Consider the following 22,973-nt stretch of genomic DNA (forward strand, 5'->3'; position numbering starts at 1 on the left):
ATCGCGTCCAATCTCACTTTTAACATTGATCCCTATGGGAAAATCGCAGGCATCGCGTCGCACCCATTTTTTATGTGCATGCGATGGCCGCGATGCCCGCGATTTTTTACCCCCGACGCCCGCGATGCCAATCGCGGGCGCCGTTCTAGGTAAAGAGTACCGTTTTTGGGTGATATTCAATTCCCGCCGCTATTTCCAATAGGTGAAATAGTGGCGGGCACCTATTAAGTGCTGTTTTGCCGAGAACGGCCGTGAATTGTCACGATCATGGGCGGATCTCGACAATCCACAGTCGTTTATGCGGACACGCCCCCTTTTCAGGGATCGGCAGACGGGACTTTGAATCCCATCTACCAATATGCAGGTGAGCAAAACGAAAATGGGCCAGGGTCATGGCTGTCGGGACGTACCGACAGTCGTGACCCGGAATTGAATAACCCCCTTAGTGTCTTTTTTTTTCATTAAAAATGTAATTGTTTTTCACTAAAGCTGTGTTCTATATTCCAGCCCTATCATGCTTTCTTTGCTGCAGTAAAATGGATAATGACAGAACTTATCCTGTAAGTGAATTTTTATCATTATGAAGCACTTCAGTTCTTCATGTTGTAATGTTGTTTATTACATGACACACATTAGTAAATAGTGGTAAACCCATTAATGCCACACACATGTGTATTACTCTTGATGTGCTGCCTTTAAGTGGACAGATAGAGAAAAATGTAATTACGGTGGTTGCAGTTTTGTGGTGGGTAACGGATGTCTGCAGCCTGGGTGGTCACCACCGATGTACATCAGGCGCTCTTCATGACTCATCTTGTTACTTAAATCTGTGATTTTGTGTTCTGTGAAATAGTTTCTCAGATGCTCATGTCAGGACCAGGACAAGCTGTCAGGTGTTCGTGAGACCTTGGCTTTATGCTATAAGCAGTATGTGACTTTATTATTGAGATAAGTTTCAAAACTATGGGGCTTATTTATCAGCACGTTTTAGCTATTTACAACTCGTTGGGTATGATAAATGGTGCTCCAACCAATCAGCTCTCAACAGTCATTTTTCATGCACATAACAGGAGCTGATTGGCTGAAGCACCATACAGATGGAGCCGCTGCCGTCTAGCGAGGGTCTGGCGGTCGGATCTCCAACCGCCAATAGGGGACGCGCAAGCATGAGACGCTCGCGCGTACCCTTCCGACGAAGCTCACCAAGTTTGAAAATAGTTAAAAGTGTGTAACACAGCTGTAAATAAAATAGACAAAAAAAAAAAAACAACAACAAAAAAGGTATGCAATACAATAAAAAAAAAAAGACTGATGTTACAGCTCTTTTTTTGATTAGTTGTGGTAGCGGGTGTTGCAGAGAGGGCACACTAAGCTTTCCCTTACTACTAGTATGGCGCCTCCAGATACTCAGTAGTCTGCAGCTTCTACTGCTGGGCCAACCAGTCACAGGGGATTGCTGTAGTGCCTCTGTGTTCTCTGGGTTCCTCAGTTTGTATGCGCCTTCCATGACTAAGTATTACAGCATGAAATGCGTTGGTGAGACTGTGCGAGTAGTCGGAAGTATTGAGTGATGGAGTACCAAAACCGGAAGTTGCCGCTGACCGCCCGCTAACTGAAGAAGCATACAAACTTTGAATTATTATTTAAACATCACAGAGCTGCTTTTTACACCACATAGGGGCAGAAATCAATTTTTGTACTACCTTATACGTTTTCAAATAGCGAAAATTAGGTACATACTGTAGCTAAAACTCATTGATAAATGGGCTACTATGGATTATGTGGAGAGGCAATGTGCCTATAATTCATTGGCAGGTATTCAATACTTTAATTCCCCTTGTGCAGCGAATCCTGTTTTGGATTCGCTGCACAATCGCCAGGTTCTGGAGGGCTGTAGCATTCACTGCCAGCCGTCCCTCACCCCCTATTCAACGCATCAGGGGCTTGCTGCCCCTGGCGGCGAATTTTAACCCCCCTAGTGAATGCCGCAGGGAGCCGGAGGACGGCTGCAGGCAGGGAGATGGAAGCCTCCCTGCCTGTGCCAGACACTGTGGAGGTGAGGGAGGGCTGTCGGGGACAGAGGGAGAGCCCCCCAGAGCTGGCAGGGGGCTGTGTTAGGGAGCCGCTACACACTGGTCCTGATCGTGCATGTGTAATGATAGAGATCAGTGTGCAGTGAATATATGAATATTAATGAGCGGCTCCCGTATCGGCCCCCTGCTGGTGAATGTGTAAAAAAAAATATATATATATATATATATTGTTTTAAAAAAAATATATATTAAAATATATTCATGTGCTGCAAGCACATGAATAAAAATAGCATGCCCCTTCACAGAAAAAAAACAACAGATTTTTTGACACCAAAATAAAAATAAAAAACGCTTTATTTTCAAAGATCACATTCCAGTTCACCTAAAAAAGATGACGAATGTAAAATGGAGAATCCTGGCCAAAATCACTGGAGAAATCAGTTCTCCACTTCAGCACTGAATACACTCTCGGCGAATTCCACTAAAAACCCCAATGAAAACCACCGGCGAATCGCAGAGAATCACAAACAGAATCTCCAGCCATTCGCTCTTCATTTGCAGAGAATTGTGTCCATTGAATAGGGCGAATTGTTTTTTATGTGAGAAAATACCCTGTAAACCCGGGGAATTGCCTGATTCCCCCGAAAATATGGCGAATCAGAGGCATTGAATACTGGCCATTGTGATACACTGCAGTTCAGCACATGATAGTATTGCCATACATGCTAGACAAGATTTTAAATGATATGAACGGTAACAACCAGTCAGAAAACCTTTTTCTGGTCTGTCATCCAGTGTGGAAGCACTATATCGTTAACGATGAGTGCTCCGGCTGGTGGTCATTAGCGACGTCCTCTGTCATCTGTGCATGCAGCTCAATCTATGGATATTGTCAGCAACAGTCAGGGGTTAAAGTGAGGGGGATCGTTGTGGAACTGAGATCCACCACCTCTAATGGCAGGGGGAACGGAGGAGCCCTGAACAGTATTTCCAATAGAAAAGCCTGTCCCAGGGGCTTCTTCTTCCGGCACTGTGTATGTGATGTCATGCCATCACTGATGCTGAAGTTAAGAAGAACCACTAAGAGGAACAGGCTCTGTGCTTAATGAAGACCAGTGAGAAGGGGCTGGAGGAACTCAGAGGAGGGGAAGCTGCTGGAGGGACACAGGGCATCGAGCTCTGGAGGGACATGGACAGTGAGCTGCTGGAGTAACAGAGACAGATGTGTATATACAGCACTAGGGGCCTTATTCTGGTCGGTGCGGTCGGATCCGAATATGCGGCCAGGACCGAGCGTCCTAAACCCCGCCTTTCGTACGGATCGCTCACTGCGTCCGAATGCGGTAAGCCGCTGACCGCACGGAGCACGAGTGGATTCTCATGTATACACCTCCTCCATCTCTGGGAACCTCTCCCATCTTTCGATGGTCGCAGACCATCAAATTCAGGACCGAGTGGTCAGGCAGCACCCGCGTGCTCAGACCACTCGGGCATTTCTCCGTGCAAAAGCAGGGATATGGGCGGGCAGCTGACATCCGGCTATGTCATATGTCCGCCCCCCACACGTGCGTCACGGCCGCATTACCATACGTACGCCCAGCGTTTTCATGGGAACGCCCATGAAACGCGGGGTGTATACATATGATAATGAGCCCAAACAGCCCTTCACGACCCTCTCCTCCCCCTGTTCATAGTGTAAACAATTCATGCAGAATTTGGACGTATGTCCCTTTTGCACATGCGCAGATATGCCTCTGCACATGCGCAAACACAAAACATCGGCGGACCGACCACACGTGGACATAACCGCACCAACCAGAATAACCTCCTAGGTACTTGTGTATTATCACAGCGCCCACTACGGCATTTGCGTAGTGGGCTATTCAGGGTAGTGAAATCGCATCGCATGCCATTATTGTATGGCATGCGATGCAATGCGATTTTCCTATGTAATATATTCACTGCTCTCTGTCAGTGAATACATTACCAAAATCGGTACAGATAAAAAATAGCATCGCATCGCATGCCATTATTGTATGGCATGCGATTCGATCATATATCGATTCCAATTGGACATATAATAATGGCATTTAATGTGCTATACAATTAAATTAGCCGCCCCCCCCCCCCCTCCACACTATCCACGTCATGTCAAGTGTGGCAAGCGCAGCGGAACGCGTCCGGCCGACCTTTTCATACCCCCAATATGCACATCGGCGTGGAGTTGATATTATATAGTGTGGCGAGCGCAGCGTGCCCCACGAGGGGATGCGTAATTTCATATAACATAATACGTATCCCCTAACGGGGCTCGCTATGCTCGCCACGCTTCGGGCTCGGTGGCTCGCTATGCTCTCAACACTATGTAAAATCCCGCCACCGCACGCCACGCTTCAGGATGGCGTGAATACTAGGGGGGGGGGTTGCGTAAATAAATGACACTATATGTCATTTAATGGTATAGTAAAATTAAATGCCATTATAACAGGTAAAATCGCATCTCATCGCATGCCATACAATAATGGCATGCGATTTCACTACGTTTGCGTATGTAGTAAAATCAGGCGCCATGATAATACACAAGTACCCAGCACTACTGTGGGCATTATGTGTATATAGGGCACTATGTGTGATTTAAGATGAATCAAGGGCACTACATGCGGTGTAATGTGTATATGATTGTGCTACTCTGTGTTGTCATTTTAATTGGCTATTGTGTGACCACACTCCTTCCTTGTGGGACCTTTATCCCTTTATGGGAGGTAGGGCACAAATTCCTTGGTAATGGTCTAGGCTTTTGATGGCTAACCTTGACACTCTAGCTGTTGTTGAACTACACATCCCAGCATGCTCTGCATCAGATTTAGCATGACCAAATAGCAAAACTGGAGCAGAGCATGCTGGGATGTGTAGTTTAACAACTTTAGGCATAAAGGGTCTAGGGGATCTGCCTAATGAGGGGGGTGGGGGGATTGGTGTTAGGGAAAAGGAGTTCCACCACCTCTCCGGGACCACTTTAAGCCCTGGCGACAGCATTCTATTGGAATGTGGCCATTAACAACATTGTTGGTAAAATCGCTCAGTGTGTATGTACTATATCATTTGTCCAGGAGTTCAAGGGAAATCAATGATGACATTGCATCATTGGCAATGTTGTCTAGTGTATACTCAGCTTAAGTCATAGCAGCCCTTATGGAAGGAATACAGATAATAATATTTTTTTCTAGAGCTGCTTGAACCAATTTAAAAATCAACTGAAAAACACTAAAAGAACCCAGACGCTGAGGAAAGTTACATTGTTACAAAGCAGATGTTACAGTACTTCATACTGTATGTAAGAGAAGGGACAGAAGGGGAGTGTGGTAGTGGTTCAGCAGCACTGAATAACCACCTAGTACAGTACGGGATGTTTAATGCTCACAATGGTATAATAATAAATAGAGGAATACAATGTTACCAATATAAAATGAATACCACTTTATTACACTGGAAAGCATAAACATATCAGTACAATATATCAGTGGTGGAACTTGTGGGTGGTGATCTCAGGTGCAAAAATATAATATGGGCCCCCCTTCTCCACCCCATCCCAATTTCACAGTATGCAGCATGGCAGTGAGTGACAGGGAGGGGCAGAGAGAGGAAGGGAGTGACAAGGAGAGGCAGGGGGAGGCAGAGTATGATGGGGGAAAACAGTGGGTGACAGGAAGACGATGACAGGGGTGTAAGTGGGCCCCTTAGTCCTCAGAGGGGTATGGGTCATTGCGTCGACCCTATTTAGGCCGACATGCTTTTGGTCGACCACTGAAGGTTGGCAGGGCTTAGGCTGACACCTGGCTAGGGTCAATAGGGTTGGAAGGTCAACACAAGCATTGGGTCGACAATGGGAAGGTCTGCAGTCAAACGGTCGACATGAGTTTTTCACGTTTTTGTCCCAGATATCGTCATGGTCGACATGGACACTTTATTCTCCCACCAAGCCGGAGTGGATGGTAGGGCAGGAAATCCCGCCTGTCGGCATATGTCGGCTCAAAAAACACATAAAAACTCATGTTGACCGTCGACCTCCCAACTCTGTCATCCTTAGCCAATATTGCCCTACAGATGCAGCGGGTCTCATCTTTGTAGGGGATGGTGGAAGATTCACCATCCGCCATCCCCCACCAGGCACCATAAGGGGACGTGCGCACACAAGATGCGCGTCACCTTACAACGGGGCTCCCCCCGGGTCCCCGCCACCTCGTCGAGGGTCACCCCGGGTCCCCGCCACCTTGCCGCCCCCACCCCCCCTAACCCTGTCCGTCTCCCTGAAGCGGAGACGGACAGGGTTCCCGTCCCCCCGCCAATGGGAAACTGAGACGCGCGTCTCAGTCAGATGGAGTGCCTCTCCGCCGGCGATCGCCAGATGACAGATTCTGGCGCTGGCGGGGCAAGAGCGAGAGGCACTCCATCTGTATTTCAGATATCCACCTAAGCCCTGTCGACCTCCAGTGGTCAACCAAATGCAGGTTGACCTAAATAGGTTCATCCCAGTGACTGTATCCCCCTTAGAGGCGCCTGTGCACTGCACCTGCTGGACCAATGGTAGTTCTGCCTCATATGTATATGTGTGTGTGTCGATCTTTTCCTTGTGCCGACCTTGCGCATGTTGACCTTTTGGTGCCGAACAATTGACTGTTAAGCTAGACAGTGTCTGTCAGCCATCCGTATACCCTTTAGATGGGGGATTGCGATAAGCATCCTTTGCACTGTGCTGACCTCGGTACTAATCACGTTCCATCACATAACAATTCCAGAATACATTATATGCATAAGAGTAATTGCAGCGAGAGGCACGAAATATCAGGGACACATCATACAAACATCTCCTTCTGTCTGTCTCATCTAATATATCTTGTGACCTCTTCAGATTCCTGGTGGAGTTTAATCTATGCAGTTGGTGGAACTCAGGACATTCTGTTAAAGGTAAGGATCACGGCTAACTGTTGTACATTTATGAAAATGCTTAAATGAATGGAGGAATAAACTAGTATTGCCTATAAATGCCCTCTGTAATAAGTCAGGGTTAGGCAGTCTTTGCCACTCTAGCTGCTGTGGAAATAATATACATACTGTACACATTGGCCGACTTTGAGCTGAAAGCCACTCAGTTTACTCGTCTGAAGGATTTCAGCTCCAAAGCTGCCCAGTGTGTACCGCCCGGCGGTGAGCGGTGATGCGCGCTCCTGCACCATCGCCGGCAGCCGCCACTCATCTGCTGGTATGACCAGTAGATGGACAACGGGGTGGATGGCTTTCCATAGCGTCCTGCTATGGAAAGTTGTCCACCCTGGGGAAAAACGCGGAGAAGGGCGAAAATCGCTCAGTGTGTTTTTCCCCATCATCGTTATCCATACAAGCTGGAAAAAATCGGAAAAAAGTGGGGCCTTGCTCAAGGGCTTCAGAAAAGATTGAATGTGTCTCTTCTGGGGCACTCTTTAGTCAATTGATTACTGATACTAAAGAGTGCCCCAGAAGAGACGCATTCAGTCTTTTGTTGAACCCTTGCACGGGTGCCGGACACGGTCCCGACAGTCGGTATCCAGACCGTCATTTACCCGACGTTGGGATCCCGACTGTCAAAACGTCGACAGACAGGTGCCCAATGGCCACCCGCTATTTTCCCTCGTGGGGGTCTACGACCCCCATAGAGGGAGAATAGAATAGGTGGCGAGCATAGCGATCCACCGTGCCCACAGCGTGGTGAGCGCAGCGAGTCCGCAAGGGGCTTTGTTATGCTCACCATGCTGTCTGAGTATGGACAGTCGGGATCCCGACGTTGGGCTAATGACTGTTGGGATACCGACTGTCAGAACCCTAAACCACACCCCCCTTGCACAAAGCCCCCCTTTTTACAGTTAAGTTTTCTGAATTTGTTCTGGGAGCACCACCAACGGAGTCATTAATATAATACTTTTCAAAATGACACCGGTGTTGGTTTCAGAATGAGTACATAAATATGTGAATTCTGTACAGACTTGTACCAACCCAGCATGCTGGGCATAATCGCCCAGTGTGTATGGACCTTGAGGGGGGAATTTACTAAGATATGAGTTCTGTTTCACATGGGATGTTGCTTTGGGCAACAAATCAGAAACTACTTCTCATTTTTTTTAGCACCTTCTAGAAGATAAGAGATAGTATCTGATTGGTTGCCCATGGCAACACCCCATGTGAAATGCAACTCACATCTTACTAAATTTCCCCCTTAATGTCCTAGGGGTCTGCTACAACCATGCCACAGTTTTTGTATGGAGTGCTGCCGTTTACTGATCCCTGTAGTAACCCAATTTGCCACAATTATATATATTTTTTCTTATACTACATATTTGAAATGGCTACTGGAGTATATATTTAGGGTTAGTCTCTGGATTGGTTAGGGTTAGGCTGTGGGAGGAGATGGTTAGGGTTAGGCTGCGGGAGGGGAGGTTAGGGTTACGCTGCAGGGGGGTGGTTAGGGTTAGACTGCAGGAGGGAGGTTAGGTTAGGCTGCGCGAGGGGAGGTTAGGGTTAGGCTGCAGGGGGGTGGTTAGGGTTAGACTGCAGGAGGGAGGTTAGGTTAGGCTGCACGAGGGGAGGTTAGGGTTAGGCTACGCGAGGGGAGGGGAGGTTAGGGTTAGGCTGCAGGGGGTGGTTAGGCTGCGCGAGGGGAGGTTAGGGTTAGGCTGCGCGAGGGGAGGTTAGGGTTAGGCTGCGGGAGGGGAGTTTAGGGTTAGGCTGTGGGAGGGGAGGTTAGGGTTAGGCTGCAGGGGGGAGGTTAGGGTTAGGCTGTGGGAGGGGAGGTTAGGGTTAGGCTGCAGGGGGGAGGTTAGGGTTAGGCTGCAGGGGGTGGTTAGGGTTAGGCTGTGGGAGGGGAGGTTAGGGTTAGGCTGTGGGAGGGGAGGTTAGGGTTAGGCTGCAGGGGGGAGGTTAGGGTTAGGCTACGCAAGGGGAGGGGAGCAGAGGTTAGGGTTACGCTGCAGGGGGGTGGTTAGGGTTAGGCTGTGTGAGGGGAGGGGAGGTTAGGGTTAGGCTGCGCGAGGGGATGTTAGGGTTAGGCTGCAGGGGGTGGTTAGGGTTAGGCTGTGCAAGGGGAGGTTAGGGTTAGTCTGCGCGAGGGGAGGTTAGGGTTAGTCTGCGCGAGGGGAGGTTAAGGTTAGGCTGCAGGAGGGGAGGTTAGGATTAGGCTGCGCGAGGGGAGGTTAGGGTTAGTCTGCAGGAGGGAGGTTAGGTTAGGCTGCACGAGGGGAGGTTAGGGTTAGGCTACGCGAGGGGAGGGGAGGTTAGGGTTAGGCTGCAGGGGGTGGTTAGGCTGCGCGAGGGGAGGTTAGGGTTAGGCTGCGCGAGGGGAGGTTAGGGTTAGGCTGCGGGAGGGGAGTTTAGGGTTAGGCTGTGGGAGGGGAGGTTAGGGTTAGGCTGCATGGGGAGGTTAGGGTTAGGCTGCGCGAGGGGAGGTTAGGGTTAGGCTGCAGGGGGGTGGTTAGGGTTAGACTGCAGGAGGGAGGTTAGGTTAGGCTGCACGAGGGGAGGTTAGGGTTAGGCTACGCGAGGGGAGGTTAGGGTTAGGCTGCGCGAGGGGAGGTTAGGGTTAGGCTGCGCGAGGGGAGGTTAGGGTTAGGCTGCGCGAGGGGAGGTTAGGCTGCGGGAGGGGAGGTTAGGGTTAGGCTGCGGGAGGGGAGGTTAGGGTTAGGCTGTGGGAGGGGAGGTTAGGGTTAGGCTGCAGGGGGGAGGTTAGGGTTAGGCTGTGGGAGGGGAGGTTAGGGTTAGGCTGCAGGGGGGAGGTTAGGGTTAGGCTGCAGGGGGTGGTTAGGGTTAGGCTGTGGGAGGGGAGGTTAGGCTGTGGGAGGGGAGGTTAGGGTTAGGCTGCAGGGGGGAGGTTAGGGTTAGGCTACGCAAGGGGAGGGGAGCAGAGGTTAGGGTTACGCTGCAGGGGGGTGGTTAGGGTTAGGCTGTGTGAGGGGAGGGGAGGTTAGGGTTAGGCTGCGCGAGGGGATGTTAGGGTTAGGCTGCAGGGGGTGGTTAGGGTTAGGCTGTGCAAGGGGAGGTTAGGGTTAGTCTGCGCGAGGGGAGGTTAGGGTTAGTCTGCGCGAGGGGAGGTTAAGGTTAGGCTGCAGGGGGTGGTTAGGGTTAGGCTGTGGGAGGGGAGGTTAGGATTAGGCTGCGCGAGGGGAGGTTAGGGTTAGTCTGCAGGAGGGAGGTTAGGTTAGGCTGCACGAGGGGAGGTTAGGGTTAGGCTACGCGAGGGGAGGGGAGGTTAGGGTTAGGCTGTAGGGGGTGGTTAGGCTGCGCGAGGGGAGGTTAGGGTTAGGCTGCGCGAGGGGAGGTTAGGGTTAGGCTGCGGGAGGGGAGTTTAGGGTTAGGCTGTGGGAGGGGAGGTTAGGGTTAGGCTGCAGGGGGAGGTTAGGGTTAGGCTGTGGGAGGGGAGGTTAGGGTTAGGCTGCAGGGGGGAGGTTAGGTTTAGGCTGCGCAAGGGGAGGGGAGCAGAGGTTAGGGTTACGCTGCAGGGGGGTGGTTAGGGTTAGGCTGCGTGAGGGGAGGGGAGGTTAGGGTTAGGCTGCGCGAGGGGATGTTAGGGTTAGGCTGCAGGGGGTGGTTAGGGTTAGGCTGTGGGAGGGGAGGTTAGGGTTAGGCTGTGCGAGGGGAGGTTAGGGTTAGTCTGCGCGAGGGGAGGTTAAGGTTAGGCTGCAGGGGGTGGTTAGGGTTAGGCTGTGGGAGGGGAGGTTAGGGTTAGGCTGCACGAGGGGAGGTTAGGGTTAGGCTGTGGGAGGGGAGGTTAGGATTACGCTGCAGGGGGGTGGTTAGGGTTAGGCTGCGCGAGGGGAGGGGAGGTTAGGGTTAGGCTGCAGGGGGTGGTTAGAGTTAGGCTGCGCCAGGGGAGGTTAGGGTTAGGCTGTGCGAGGGGAGGTTAGGGTTAGTCTGCGCGAGGGGAGGTTAAGGTTAGGCTGCAGGGGGTGGTTAGGGTTAGGCTGTGGGAGGGGAGGTTAGGGTTAGGCTGCGCGAGGGGAGGTTAGGGTTAGGCTGTGGGAGGGGAGGTTAGGATTACGCTGCAGGGGGGTGGTTAGGGTTAGGCTGCGCGAGGGGAGGGGAGGTTAGGGTTAGGCTGCAGATGTCACCAGTGTAATGTTAGCCAGAGAATGCTGATATGTTAGTAATTGTTATATGAAGCCATATATTTAACCATTTCAACATTATAAAGTTAAACATGATACTATATCTGCTTCACCACAGTTGTCTAAGCCTTCTGTAGCAAAAGGTTATTGCAGCAATTTATGTGTAGCAGCAGAATGGGATACATGAATACAATACTTGAAAAGAGGTGAAAGAATGGCAAAGAACAAGCACCACCATTTTTAATCTCATGGTGTACAATTCATTCATTATCTTTTTGTTCACTGTTATTAAGCCTTGCACTTACTTTCTGCGCAGCTCAGAGACATAAGCAGACCCTGGAGCCGTGTGACACAGAGTACCCAGCTTTCGTTTCTGAGCGTACCATCAAGGAGACGACAGGCACCATATCCTGTGAGGATTGCTTCAAGTAAGACCACATCTGTTCATGAGTAGCCTAGAACGCCATTGCCTAGAACTATTCTGTCTGCTAATGAATAACACACCAACCCTCTCATTACACAACCATGCCAATGTCTGACTTAAACAACATGTTCACTCACAGGTCCCCATTTTGAACCTACTTCTTTGTGTTTAATGAAGCTGTAAAAGGGATGCACTATAAATGTGGTCAGCTCTGTGGCCTCTTTATATCAAAAACATTTTCAATTTACTGCATATGATCTCGCCAGAAAATTGCAGAAAATCCAAATGGTTACTTACACCAACATGCTTTTAGCATGCCGCAGTGATTGCAATGAAATAGATATGGATCAATCAACTTTCATGTTAATCCAGTCTGTTCAACGACCTGAACTCACCTCCGTGCCCCACTGCCCATTGGCTCCTTCCAATAGCACTTTAAACACATACTCATCAAATGTTTAGAGACATCCTCTCTTGACCCCGTGGCTCTTACAGGCTGAGTTTCTTTCTTCCCGTTAACTCTAAGCTACTAAAACAGTTTGTATACTGCTCGGTAATTCCCTTCCTCTGTACAGTGTGCTCTCTGAGCTACCTTTATTCATCCGACACTACACCATCTGGTGACGGACAGGAGAATTTTGCATAGACAGCACCATCCATAACATTTGTTTGGATGTAAAGGCGAGTAATGAAGGAAGAGACACGATCATAGCTTCAATAATGTAACAGTAGAGGTCTCTGTGACCTCTCCGTCCGGTCTCCTACAACCATCCACTTCTTTTTACATGTTTTAGTGTTGCTGCTATGGGTTTTTTTGTCTCCACTTTTAATCTTTGTATCATTTAATGTTATTTGTTTTCCTTAATATGTGTTTTGTACTGTAAAATGTATCTCTCTATTTACAGTATATATATATATATATATATATATATATATATATATATATATATATATATATATATATATATATATATTAGTCACAGGTGGCACTCCAAAGACTTGTCAGTTGCTAGTAAATAAATGTAAAACTTCAAAAGTGTCTCATCAACGTTTTGGGAGACTTTGCCCTTTATCAAGACATATCTTGATAAAGGGCATATCAGCCCGAAACGTTGATGAGACGCTTTTGAAGTTTGAGCTTTGTTTTGCATATATATTGCATATGTATATATGTGTGTATATATATATATATATATATATATACATACATACACACATACACACACACACACACACACACACACACTTGTTCTTAATGTACAGTACATAGGTTCCTAAACTTGGACCCCAAGGCATCCTAAGTACTGGCCAATCATTCCCAACTATGTCACAGATCATGGCTGATTTGTCTTGAATTGCTACATCTGCATGTATTCTGATAATACTTATTGATTTGGTATGCTGTATACATTGGTTGATGCCACAAGGTGGTTAGCAGCAGGGGATTTCATTACAAGGCAAATGCTCAGTGCAGCACACATGCATGCACAACTTCTTTGTACATTGGGAACGACATTACTCTGCCCAGTTCCTCCCCCAATGTAACAATGTTGTGCCGCAATTTCAATACATTTGATGGACAACTGCACAAAGTAATGCACAGATCTAAAAGGAATTTACATTGCACCTAAGTGTTTTATAAATAAGGCCAAGCTCTGTTGAAAAGTTAATTGCTAGCTATGGTTGGTCCTCTTTGCACCATATTAATTGGCATTCTAGCTTTATTGGAAAGCTAAATGTTAACATATGTATGTAGAGTACAGTATATACGATCAGAACATTAATTTATTTTTAACAATATTGTAGTATATAATGAATTATGTGAAAGTACCTACAGCCGTTATTATCCATACAGCTTTGTTGCTGTAATCATAGTATATTGTGGTAACATAGGGCTATTTCATCATCCCAGAATGCATAAGGGGTCTTCAGTGGAGGGTCTTTGACAGTAATGTTCTGTACGGTGAGTGCCAGGATGATGCAGCAGTCTGTGCCCTGGCTGTGCTTATTGTCTAACCATTGCATGGAAATATTGAATGTCGAAAAGTTGTGCTTGGACATCATTTCCTCAGCAGAGAACTATCTTGATTCAACATGACAAGAGCAGATTTAAGACCTCAGGTTTTGAGGGTAATTTTAGGTCATGGAATCTCTTTCCAAAATAACCACATAATGCAGCATTTGGTCCACAACCCATTGGAAACTGAGTCAAGTGCAAATTATAGCATTTTAAGGCGACTAAGATCTTTTTTTATTTGTAAAGAAAACATTTGTGTCTTTCAGCGTGCAATCCAAACTGATCTCAAGGCATCCATTATTTTGCAAATACTCCCAACAGGAAGCCATAAACTGCACCCGTGATAAACCTCTAATGAGCGCACAATGATGGCTCTTAAATGCGCCCCATGAGTATTAACAATCACGATATTGTCTTTCACACAAACACAAATATGTTTCTCTTCAAATGGCTGATTCCAGAAAAAGATTGAAATAAATGGAGATGTTTGTGGCCTGTATTACAGATTTGGTCTACCTTTGACTCTGTACTGTACCAATATGAGGAGTTTTTCCATACATGATATTACAGCTTTAATCTGCTACATCTCTATTTTAAGTCTACTGAGGCATCAACCACAAAACCTTTAACTTCTTCACGTGTGCAAAAAAAGTTTATTAGCATTAGACCAACTCCAAGTATGTCTTAAACTGATTGCTCATTAAGGTTCATCTTATTTTGTTTATCTTGGATAAACATAAAGATGTAGAGAGCTGGGTTGCCAGGATCAGGTTTTTTCGGGGCATGGCCTAACAGGAGCTTCCAGACAGAGGAGACTGCTACCACCTGCCCCTACGGCAGCCCAGCACACAACAACATGATGCGGTGAGAGAGGAGGTTGCGACAAGCCTGGGCAATTAGTACAAAGCTACAAGCGACTGACTACTCAGCAATAAGCTACAAGCTGCAGACTACTCAGAATTAATATGCATTAAAGGCTTTCTATTAATAAGCTAATTAATAATGGTAGTAATAATAAAAATACTACTGTAATAGATGGAATGCTTATTCTTTACTTAGTATGTCAAGCATGCTATATGTCTGCTTTGTGAAAATTCAGATTTTTACATCAATCTTTAAAGGAAGGGGCCTCTCTATCTTCTATCACTGTGCAGTGGAGAAAGAGGTCATCACTGCTAAAGTCATAAAGATCTAAATTACTGGCTTGCAGTTTCCTAAATGTCGCCCAGTGTATATGTGGCTTAACTGTGATTGCCACTTTAATTTTTCAGTTCCAACCCACCGGGAAGCTGAAGTTTACAAGAACTAGCAGACTAATGGTTGTCATATAGGTTATTTATACTACACCACATCATTAGGATCAGTTCTGTTCAGTATCAATCCTGAAGATCAATCTCTTTATTGCAATAAAAGTAGGGAGGGTTTTCCATCAAAACAAAAGGTACTTGTTTCCTAGCACGGCGCCACCGATTTTGATTGTATCCATCGGGTCGGAAAAATTACGTCGATCGCATCGCATGCCAACCAAATCGCATGCGATGCGATCGACGTGATCGACCCGATTTTTACATTGGAATCAATGTAAAATGGTCCCTGAGATCCGATTTTACATTGATTTCAATGTAAAAAGCCCCAAAACCCCCCATTTTAATATCAACCTCCCCCTCATGTTTGAAATGCCCCCCCCCCCCCCCCCCCCCCCCGCATAACTTCACAGGTATACGCGTCCGCTCGCCACGCTTCAGGCTCGGGGGCTTGCTGCGCTCGCCACACTTTATAAAATCAACTCCACGCCGACGTGGATAGTAGGGGTATGAAAAGGTCGGAGGACGCGTAATGCCGCCCCTCGCGGGCTCGCTGCGCTCGCCACGCTTCGGGTTGGCGTCAATAGCGGGGTGGCGTTAATAATGACGGGGGCATTAAACATACTTTACAACTATATTCAATGTCAAATGGGCCATATTGGCCCATTTCACATTGTCACCTATGTAAAAGCGCGTTGATCGCATCGCGGGCAATTATAATGGCCCGCGACGATCAACCCGATTTTCACTGTAAAAATAATTTAACATTAAAGTCTATGGAAAAATCGCGTTGATCGCGTCGGTCGCAATGCGGCCCCTTATTAAGGGCCGCGATGGACGCGATCAACGCAATTTTCTCTTTCACCGGCAAATTAGCTGGTGATTGACAGAAAATCGGGTCCATCGCGTTGATTGTATGCCTTAAGTACCTTAAAGTTAAGACATACAATCAACGAGATGGGCGCCGTGCTAGGAAACAAGTACCAAACAAAAAACATATACCTTAAAACAACAAAACAATCAGTGTACTGTAGTTGCAAAACTCTAAGTGATCAGTGGAAATGAATATAAACATCGCAACAGTAGGAAATATGGCCAGTATCAGAGACAGGTGATTATAGACACAATCAAATAATGCAGGATCAGTCAGCTACATGAGCATGCTATATGTCAGTATTTCATTAAGGTCTGACGGTTTCTAATTTAAATATCCAATGTGTCTCTAGCTACAGCAATCTCTTGGCTCTGTTTCCTGCTCGCAAGTCATCAGGAACCTGATTGATTATGATATATTTGAGACTGGCTAGAGTATGTCTCTCTGTAGCGAAATGTTTCGCTACAGGTTGATCTATAGGTTTGTTGTTCAAAGCTGCATGGATCACTGTCCAATGTAGGGCAATGCGTTCTTTGAAAGACCTTATAGTCTTCCCTACATAATAGAGCCCGCACGGACATTTAATCATATAAACGACAAGGTTACTCATGCAGGTTAACGGAAATTGAATCTTGAAATCGTAGCCTGAATGTTTTAGACTGAATCATCGAGTTGCACGTTGTGCAACCCATGAAGCAATAACAGCCTCCAGGTTTACATTTGGTACCAATGGGGAGTCTCTTTGAAATGTCCGTCCTTACTACCCAGTCTCGAATATTTCTCCCTCTGGTGTAGCAGGTCATCAGTTGGGTTTTCTTCAGTTGCCTCAACTGCCTATCATGCTGTATTGTAGGCCATAGCACTTTTGTGGTTGTTTTAATGGAGGCATCTGCTGGTTAAATGCTCGTACCCAACTGATCGTATCTCTTTTGGGACCATCTGGTGATTAATTTATTTTAGTGTATCACCTCGAGATATCTTGTCAATTCTGTTCCTTGCTTCCATGAGGGTTTTTTGAAAATACCCTCTTGATCTAAACTTCTCTTGCATCTTATCCAGGTCATCTTCAAGTGTGTCAGGGGAACTTGTGATTCTTTTCATTCTCTGTAACTGAGAGAAGGGAAGCCCTCTTTTTAGAGCCGGAGGATGAAAGCTCTGAGCCAACAAGAGTTTGTTACGAGATGTTTGTTTGGAGTAGATGGAAATACTCAATCTGCCAGATTGTAAAGCAAAACAAACATCAAGATAATTAACAGATTTTTGGCTCATATTAAATGTAAATTTGATCGGACAGTTGAGGGCATTAATTCGAGACATTGTCATGACAAACTCCTCCTGAGAGCCAATCCAAAAAAGCAGGATATTGTCTATATACCTTGTATAGAACGATATCTTAGGTGACATTTCTGCATTGAAGAACAAGTCTTGTTCCCATGATGCCATATACACATTGGCATAAGACGGTGCTATGGGCGATCCCATAGCACAACCGGATTGTTGACGGAAGAAGCCTTTGTTAAAGAGAGAGAAATTTCTTTGCAAGGTCAGAGTCAATAAGGTAATATATAAGTCCACATCAGGGCCAATGTAATTCGGATTCAGTTCTAACAAGTTTCTCATCACTCTAATCCCCTCCTCATGGGGGATGCTCGTGTAGAGACGGACTATAGATATCCAGAGTAAACAAAGAGTTAACCAGCGCTGGCTTGTTTCTCAAATAAGGTGACGGTTTCTTTCAAGTTAAAAAATGTAATAGAATTAAAAAACATACATATAATAAATGTATAGACACAAGAATAACTATAATGAATAAGGTTAAAATAATTCAATACCCTTGTAGGACATTTCGGACTCCTATATCCGGGATGTTTTGTTCCACTTGCGGGAATGTCTCTAATTATAGTAGCATGTATTGCAAGGTGGCCGAATCCTCATGCAGTGTGCAGAGCAATAAAATTTGTAGTCCGGTAAACCTTGGTGTGCTTGGAGTAATAGCTGCAGGTCCAATCCAGATCTATTATAGGCAGGATGATCAGGTAGAGATAATGAGAACCCGTATCCAGTGGAGCGTGTTGATAAATGGTAATTCCCCAGAAGTCCAATATGTCAAAGGGTGTAAGGCTATGAAGCTCTACGCGTTTCCCTGGGTATAAACACCAATCTTCCTCAGCTTCCACCTCTGCTCATGAGGAAGCTGCCTCAGTCAGTATTGCATCCAATTTAATTTTATATTGACTAGTAGGATTGCTGCTAAGTTTTTCATACGCATTATTGTTAATCTGTGAGTAGACCTCGGATTTATAGTCCTGTATGTCCCAGATGACTATCCCTCCCCTTTTATCTGCGGGGAGGATCATTATGTCATCATAGGATCGAAGGTCTCGTAAAGCCGCCTGTTCGTCTTATTTATATATATATATATATATATAAATAAGACGAACAGGCGGCTTTACGAGACCTTCGATCCTATGATGACATAATGATCCTATGATGACATAATATATATACTTTGAGCTGAAAGCAGCTTAGTTTACTCGTCTGAGCTGCTTTCAGCTTGAAAGCCGCCCAGTGTGTATGGGACAGGGATGTGCGGTGATGCGTGCTCTCGCATCATTGCAGGCCCTGAACTCTCTGACGATGTTTGGAGATTATTTACCATGTATGCAGAAAACCCCAATTGTAATATGGAATGCTCCAAATGCAAAGATACTTGCTTTTGGGGAGGCCAATCCCAGGCCACATTTCAGATCACAGCTGGGTGTTGATTGGCTGGTGCGTCATCTCCTTCCACTTTATCTCCACTTTACCTTTTCACCAGGCTGTCCCAATACATTGTTTGATATTCTTTCCGCCCCTTTATTTGCAGGTGATGTTAATTACACATCTGAAAGGTTCAGAATGAGGGTATTGCAATTAAACCAATCAACCAATTACTGTTCTATGTGCATATCATTGTCGACTCTACATAAATATACTTTGTAGAGGATATGCCAAACTCCATGCCATACTCCATGATTAAGCAAACATAGGTGTGAGAAGTATTTTGAGGGTCCGTGCCGGTTTGATCGCTCGCTCCTCTCCCAAACACCAGTTTCTCTTTAAGCCTGATTCCTGTCAGCTATAAAGGCTATTTTAATTGCATTCCGATCTGCGGCGTTGCCTTTATTCATCGACATGCCTGTGACTGTTATAGAAGGTGGGGAAAGGATGCAAGTTAAAAAGAGTGGTGTGAGAAGCAGAATTTATTTTACTGTAATTGCTCTAAAGTAACTTGAACCCGCGCTTCATATATAATAGTACACTTTCTGTACTTTTATTTGGCTTTATATGATTTGTTTGGCCAGCGTTTTATTTTTTTGCAGGTTTCATGATGTTTTCACGAGCCGGCAGATTTCTAATTGGCTGAAATAAAACATGCATTTAATGGAATGCAAAGGCCCGGCGTTCTGAATTTTTACATTCATCGTTGAATGCCATCCAGTAATCCTGCAGTCTTATAGGCCAACACGTTTGGTATAATCATGCATACACTGCGCTCTTATTAAGGTGATGGGATCCAAAATGAGTACAATTAACATAAAACTTTAACTTTCTTTTTAAAAGGATTGGCTGACCCTGGTCATATTTCTGACATGTTATATAACTTTCTTTATTAAATTAGTCTGGTATTCCATTAATCTTTGAAAACAAACGGAATTAAAAATATTGAGTCTGGCATAGCTGCAAAGATATTGTCTGAATAAATTCAAGTGACGCATTTGGGCTGTCCTGGAAATATTTGATGTGGAACGTGGAGGTAAAAGATCCGGCTAACGTGACTTTGTTGCAAAAGGCTCATGATCATTTCTTATTTGCATTGGGGTCATAAATATAGGATCTCATGAGAAGAGAATAGAGGAAACCGGATCTATATGATTAATGCAGGTCCCAGTATTTCAGCACCCGGCGTAGATCATCAACCTCACATACTTTAGCTAGTATAGCACATTACGTACATTTGGATGGGGCCTGTAACTCTGCTTTATGTACTGAAAAAACATTGGTGGTGGAGAGGCCGAGACAGCTTATTTCCATCAAAATAATTTAATAAATGAGGCAGAAAGTGGAACAGGGATAAAGGACTATAGCATTGCTTTATAACACCAGGGATGACTGAGTGACTGTCACAAAGGGAAAGTAGAAGGCTACACAATTATTTGTCAGGAGACTATTGGGTTAAGTCTATGACCACTGTGGGGAGGGGTATGATTAATTGGAACACAGTCTGATGATCGGTGGTGGGGATGCCAACAGTCAGAATACTGACCATGGCATCCCAAAGCAGGGAGTAGCGACAGGTAAGTATGCTTACCTTCCCCCTGACCCCTAACCATAACCCTTCCTTTCCTGCAGCCTAAAGGTATATATAAATGGGCCGATCCGACGGCCGCCGAAACCCGGCAGGTGTCGGCATCAGCTGGCGGGGAGGGAGGACGATGTGCGTTGGGGGGAGACAAGAGGGGGCCATGCTGCAATGAGCAGATAGACTGTGCTACACAACATATTTGTACTTTTGATTCCGATGCCGAGAGGCCGCGCATCGGGATCGAATAGTTTTCTGGTGTGGCAAACCACAGTACAGTTTGCACTATCTTGTTATCGATTTTGACTATATAGTCAAAATTGATAGTGCAAATCAGACCGTGTGTACACAACATTACCTTCACCCCTGCAGCCTAATCCTAACTCTCCTCGCTAGTGTCTAACCCCACCACCTAAACTCTTACCCCCCCACAGCCCATGTTAAAGAACTAATGATTAGCAGGTATCTTTGTCGTTGGAGAGGCGTAAAAGAATCACTGTACTTAAATCTTCAAGTATTCCAAAGAAAATGAACATTTAAAACTTGTGTAGACAGTGTACAACAATGTAGTATTTTAGGGGACAGTGCCTAATGCAGTGGTAACCAAACTGTGTACCATGGCACCCTGGGGTGCTTTGGGAAACTTGCAGGGGTGCCTCAGGTTGGTGGTCCAGGACTAATTTAAAAAAATTGTGGTCGATGTAATAGGCAAAATCAGTGCAAGTGGCTACCAATCATAAACTACGTGGACAAACAGAAGCAAATATTGTCCCTTTCCACCTAATTCAACCTAAATATGACATATTAACACTTTTTACTTCATTTTATATAATTTTCAAAAAATTTAAATAAGAAACTTTTGGCCTAGGGGGGCCGTGAAAACAATTCTAAAACTCAATCACCGGTCGTTGGGTTGGTCATAGGAAGGTTAATCCCGGGAGCTCTGGGATCCCAAGATTTGTCCCTAAAATTTAGGGATTAGAGTGCGCATGCGTATTCTAATGCCAGGCAGCATCTGAGCTCATCTCAGGTGCTGCCCAGCTGCTACCATCTCCCGCTGTCCGGCTCTGCGTAGCGTGACTGGTCAGAGATCTTTGGCTGCATTGTTCCCACCTGGCCACCCATGCTCATGGCCGCACTTGTCCATGTGAGTATATGTGCGGGCGGCTGGTTTGGGGGGTGTTTCTTTATTACAGATGCCACCTGAACCACTTCCACCTCTGAACCTCTGTTGTGCTTTTGTCCATTTTAACCAAGATAATTTACATTATGAATAGTTAATATTGTTAGATACATTATGTATGAGGAATATGACTGGTAACAATTACACAGATATATTCTGCCAAAGTGAGAGCGCTACATCAGATGGAAACCCCTCTTTAATTAGGCAATCTATATGCTTATTTAGAGAAATGTTAGTGCAAGCATTTGCTAAATGTTTCTATAAACTTTTACATTTATTTAGCTCTGGCATTTTGGCAAATGATGTCAGCTTATTGAAGATGTGTAAATAAACATGTGATTCGCCACAGCATGAAATAACCCTGTATTTGCATAAATAATATAAATAGCTAATTAACTCAAAAGAAAAAAAAATGTCCTGTACAAAAACAAGTGAAACACCGTCATTATCTTGATTAATTGTTGTTGTGTTTTTCACGTAATCTTCAGCTTCCCTTATGGGTTTCATTCATCTTCTTGAAAATTTTATTTTATTTTTATTATATTTTATTTATGAGGCGCCACACGTGTTTCGCAGCGCCGTACAAAGGAACAGTACAGGGAGACAAAACCTAACATGACAGTAAATAAATAACAAACATAGATTACAGAAAAAACAAGACCACAATTCAATACACATTACAGCTTAGATGTAAGTAATGAGGACGTGATCAACGTACTACTAGGGGCTGGTGGCCAAAGATGGAGAGGAGTATGTGGACGAAGATGGTCGCTGAGTGTTTGAGTATGGGAGAGATGTAAGTGAAATGTGAAGAGAAGAGGGCTTTGACAACAGGAGGGAAGAGGGCCCTGCTCTGAGGAGCTTACAATCTACATTGTATAATCTTACAATTACAGTAATAATGTAGGGGCAGATTTATCAAAGATTGGCGAGAGAAAAAGTGGAGATTTATAAAATACAGACCAATCTGCTCCTAACTATCATGTTACAGGTGGTGTCTGAAAATGTCAGTTTGGAGCTTATTTGTTGGTAACTTTTCCCTCGCTGTTTTATCACTCTCTGATGGTTAGTACATAAATGTGCAAAGAGGGCTACAGTATAATTCTACAGTAACAGATTTTAGGTAAATAACTTTTTCTGTCCTAAACATGCAGGGCAGTGGTGACGGGGTCAACACAGGGGGGGTGTTTGATACCTGGGTGGGTGTCACCTATCAAGAGGTGACACCATAGAGCTAACTCCTGCTCAGTGACAGGAGCTGGGTGCTGCACTGTAACATTACAGCATCTGGTTCCTGTCCCAGTGTAGACACGAGCTCTGCAGTCTCTGGGGGCAGTCGGTATCTCCCAGACCCCAGAGTGACAAAACTTAATTTAGAAAGTGTTTATAAAAAAAGTTACTGCCACAAGGCCCCCTACCCACAATGCCATGCCCCCTACCCACAAGTCCATGCCCCCTACCCACAATGTCAGGCCTCCTACCCACAAAGTCATGGCCCCTATCCACAAGGCCATGCCCTCTACCCACAAGGCCATGCCCTCTACCCACAAGGCCATGACCCCTTCCCACAAGGCCATGACCCCTACCTACAAGGCCATGCCCCCTACCCACAAGGCCATGCCCCCTACCCACAAAGTCATGGCCCCTATCCACAAGGCTATGACCCGT

The 22,973-nt window shown here is 45.7% G+C and overlaps 1 protein-coding gene across 5 annotated transcripts in view; it reads left to right on the top strand.

Annotated features, from left to right (window-relative positions):
- Positions 1 to 22,973, top strand: part of CACNA2D3 (calcium voltage-gated channel auxiliary subunit alpha2delta 3) — an 876,035-nt gene that overhangs the window by 815,113 nt on the left and 37,949 nt on the right. For all 5 annotated transcript variants that reach the window (XM_083156212.1, XM_083156214.1, XM_083156213.1 and 2 more), the window contains 3 exons: positions 508 to 560; positions 6,943 to 6,998; positions 11,478 to 11,589. In XM_083156212.1, coding sequence (XP_083012338.1) covers positions 508 to 560; positions 6,943 to 6,998; positions 11,478 to 11,589 — 221 coding nt within the window. The remainder of the gene's footprint in view (positions 1 to 507; positions 561 to 6,942; positions 6,999 to 11,477; positions 11,590 to 22,973) is intronic.

The sequence above is a fragment of the Crinia signifera genome, chromosome 8, assembly GCF_055691185.1.
Source record: "Crinia signifera chromosome 8, ASM5569118v1, whole genome shotgun sequence".
Lineage (NCBI taxonomy): Eukaryota > Metazoa > Chordata > Amphibia > Anura > Myobatrachidae > Crinia > Crinia signifera.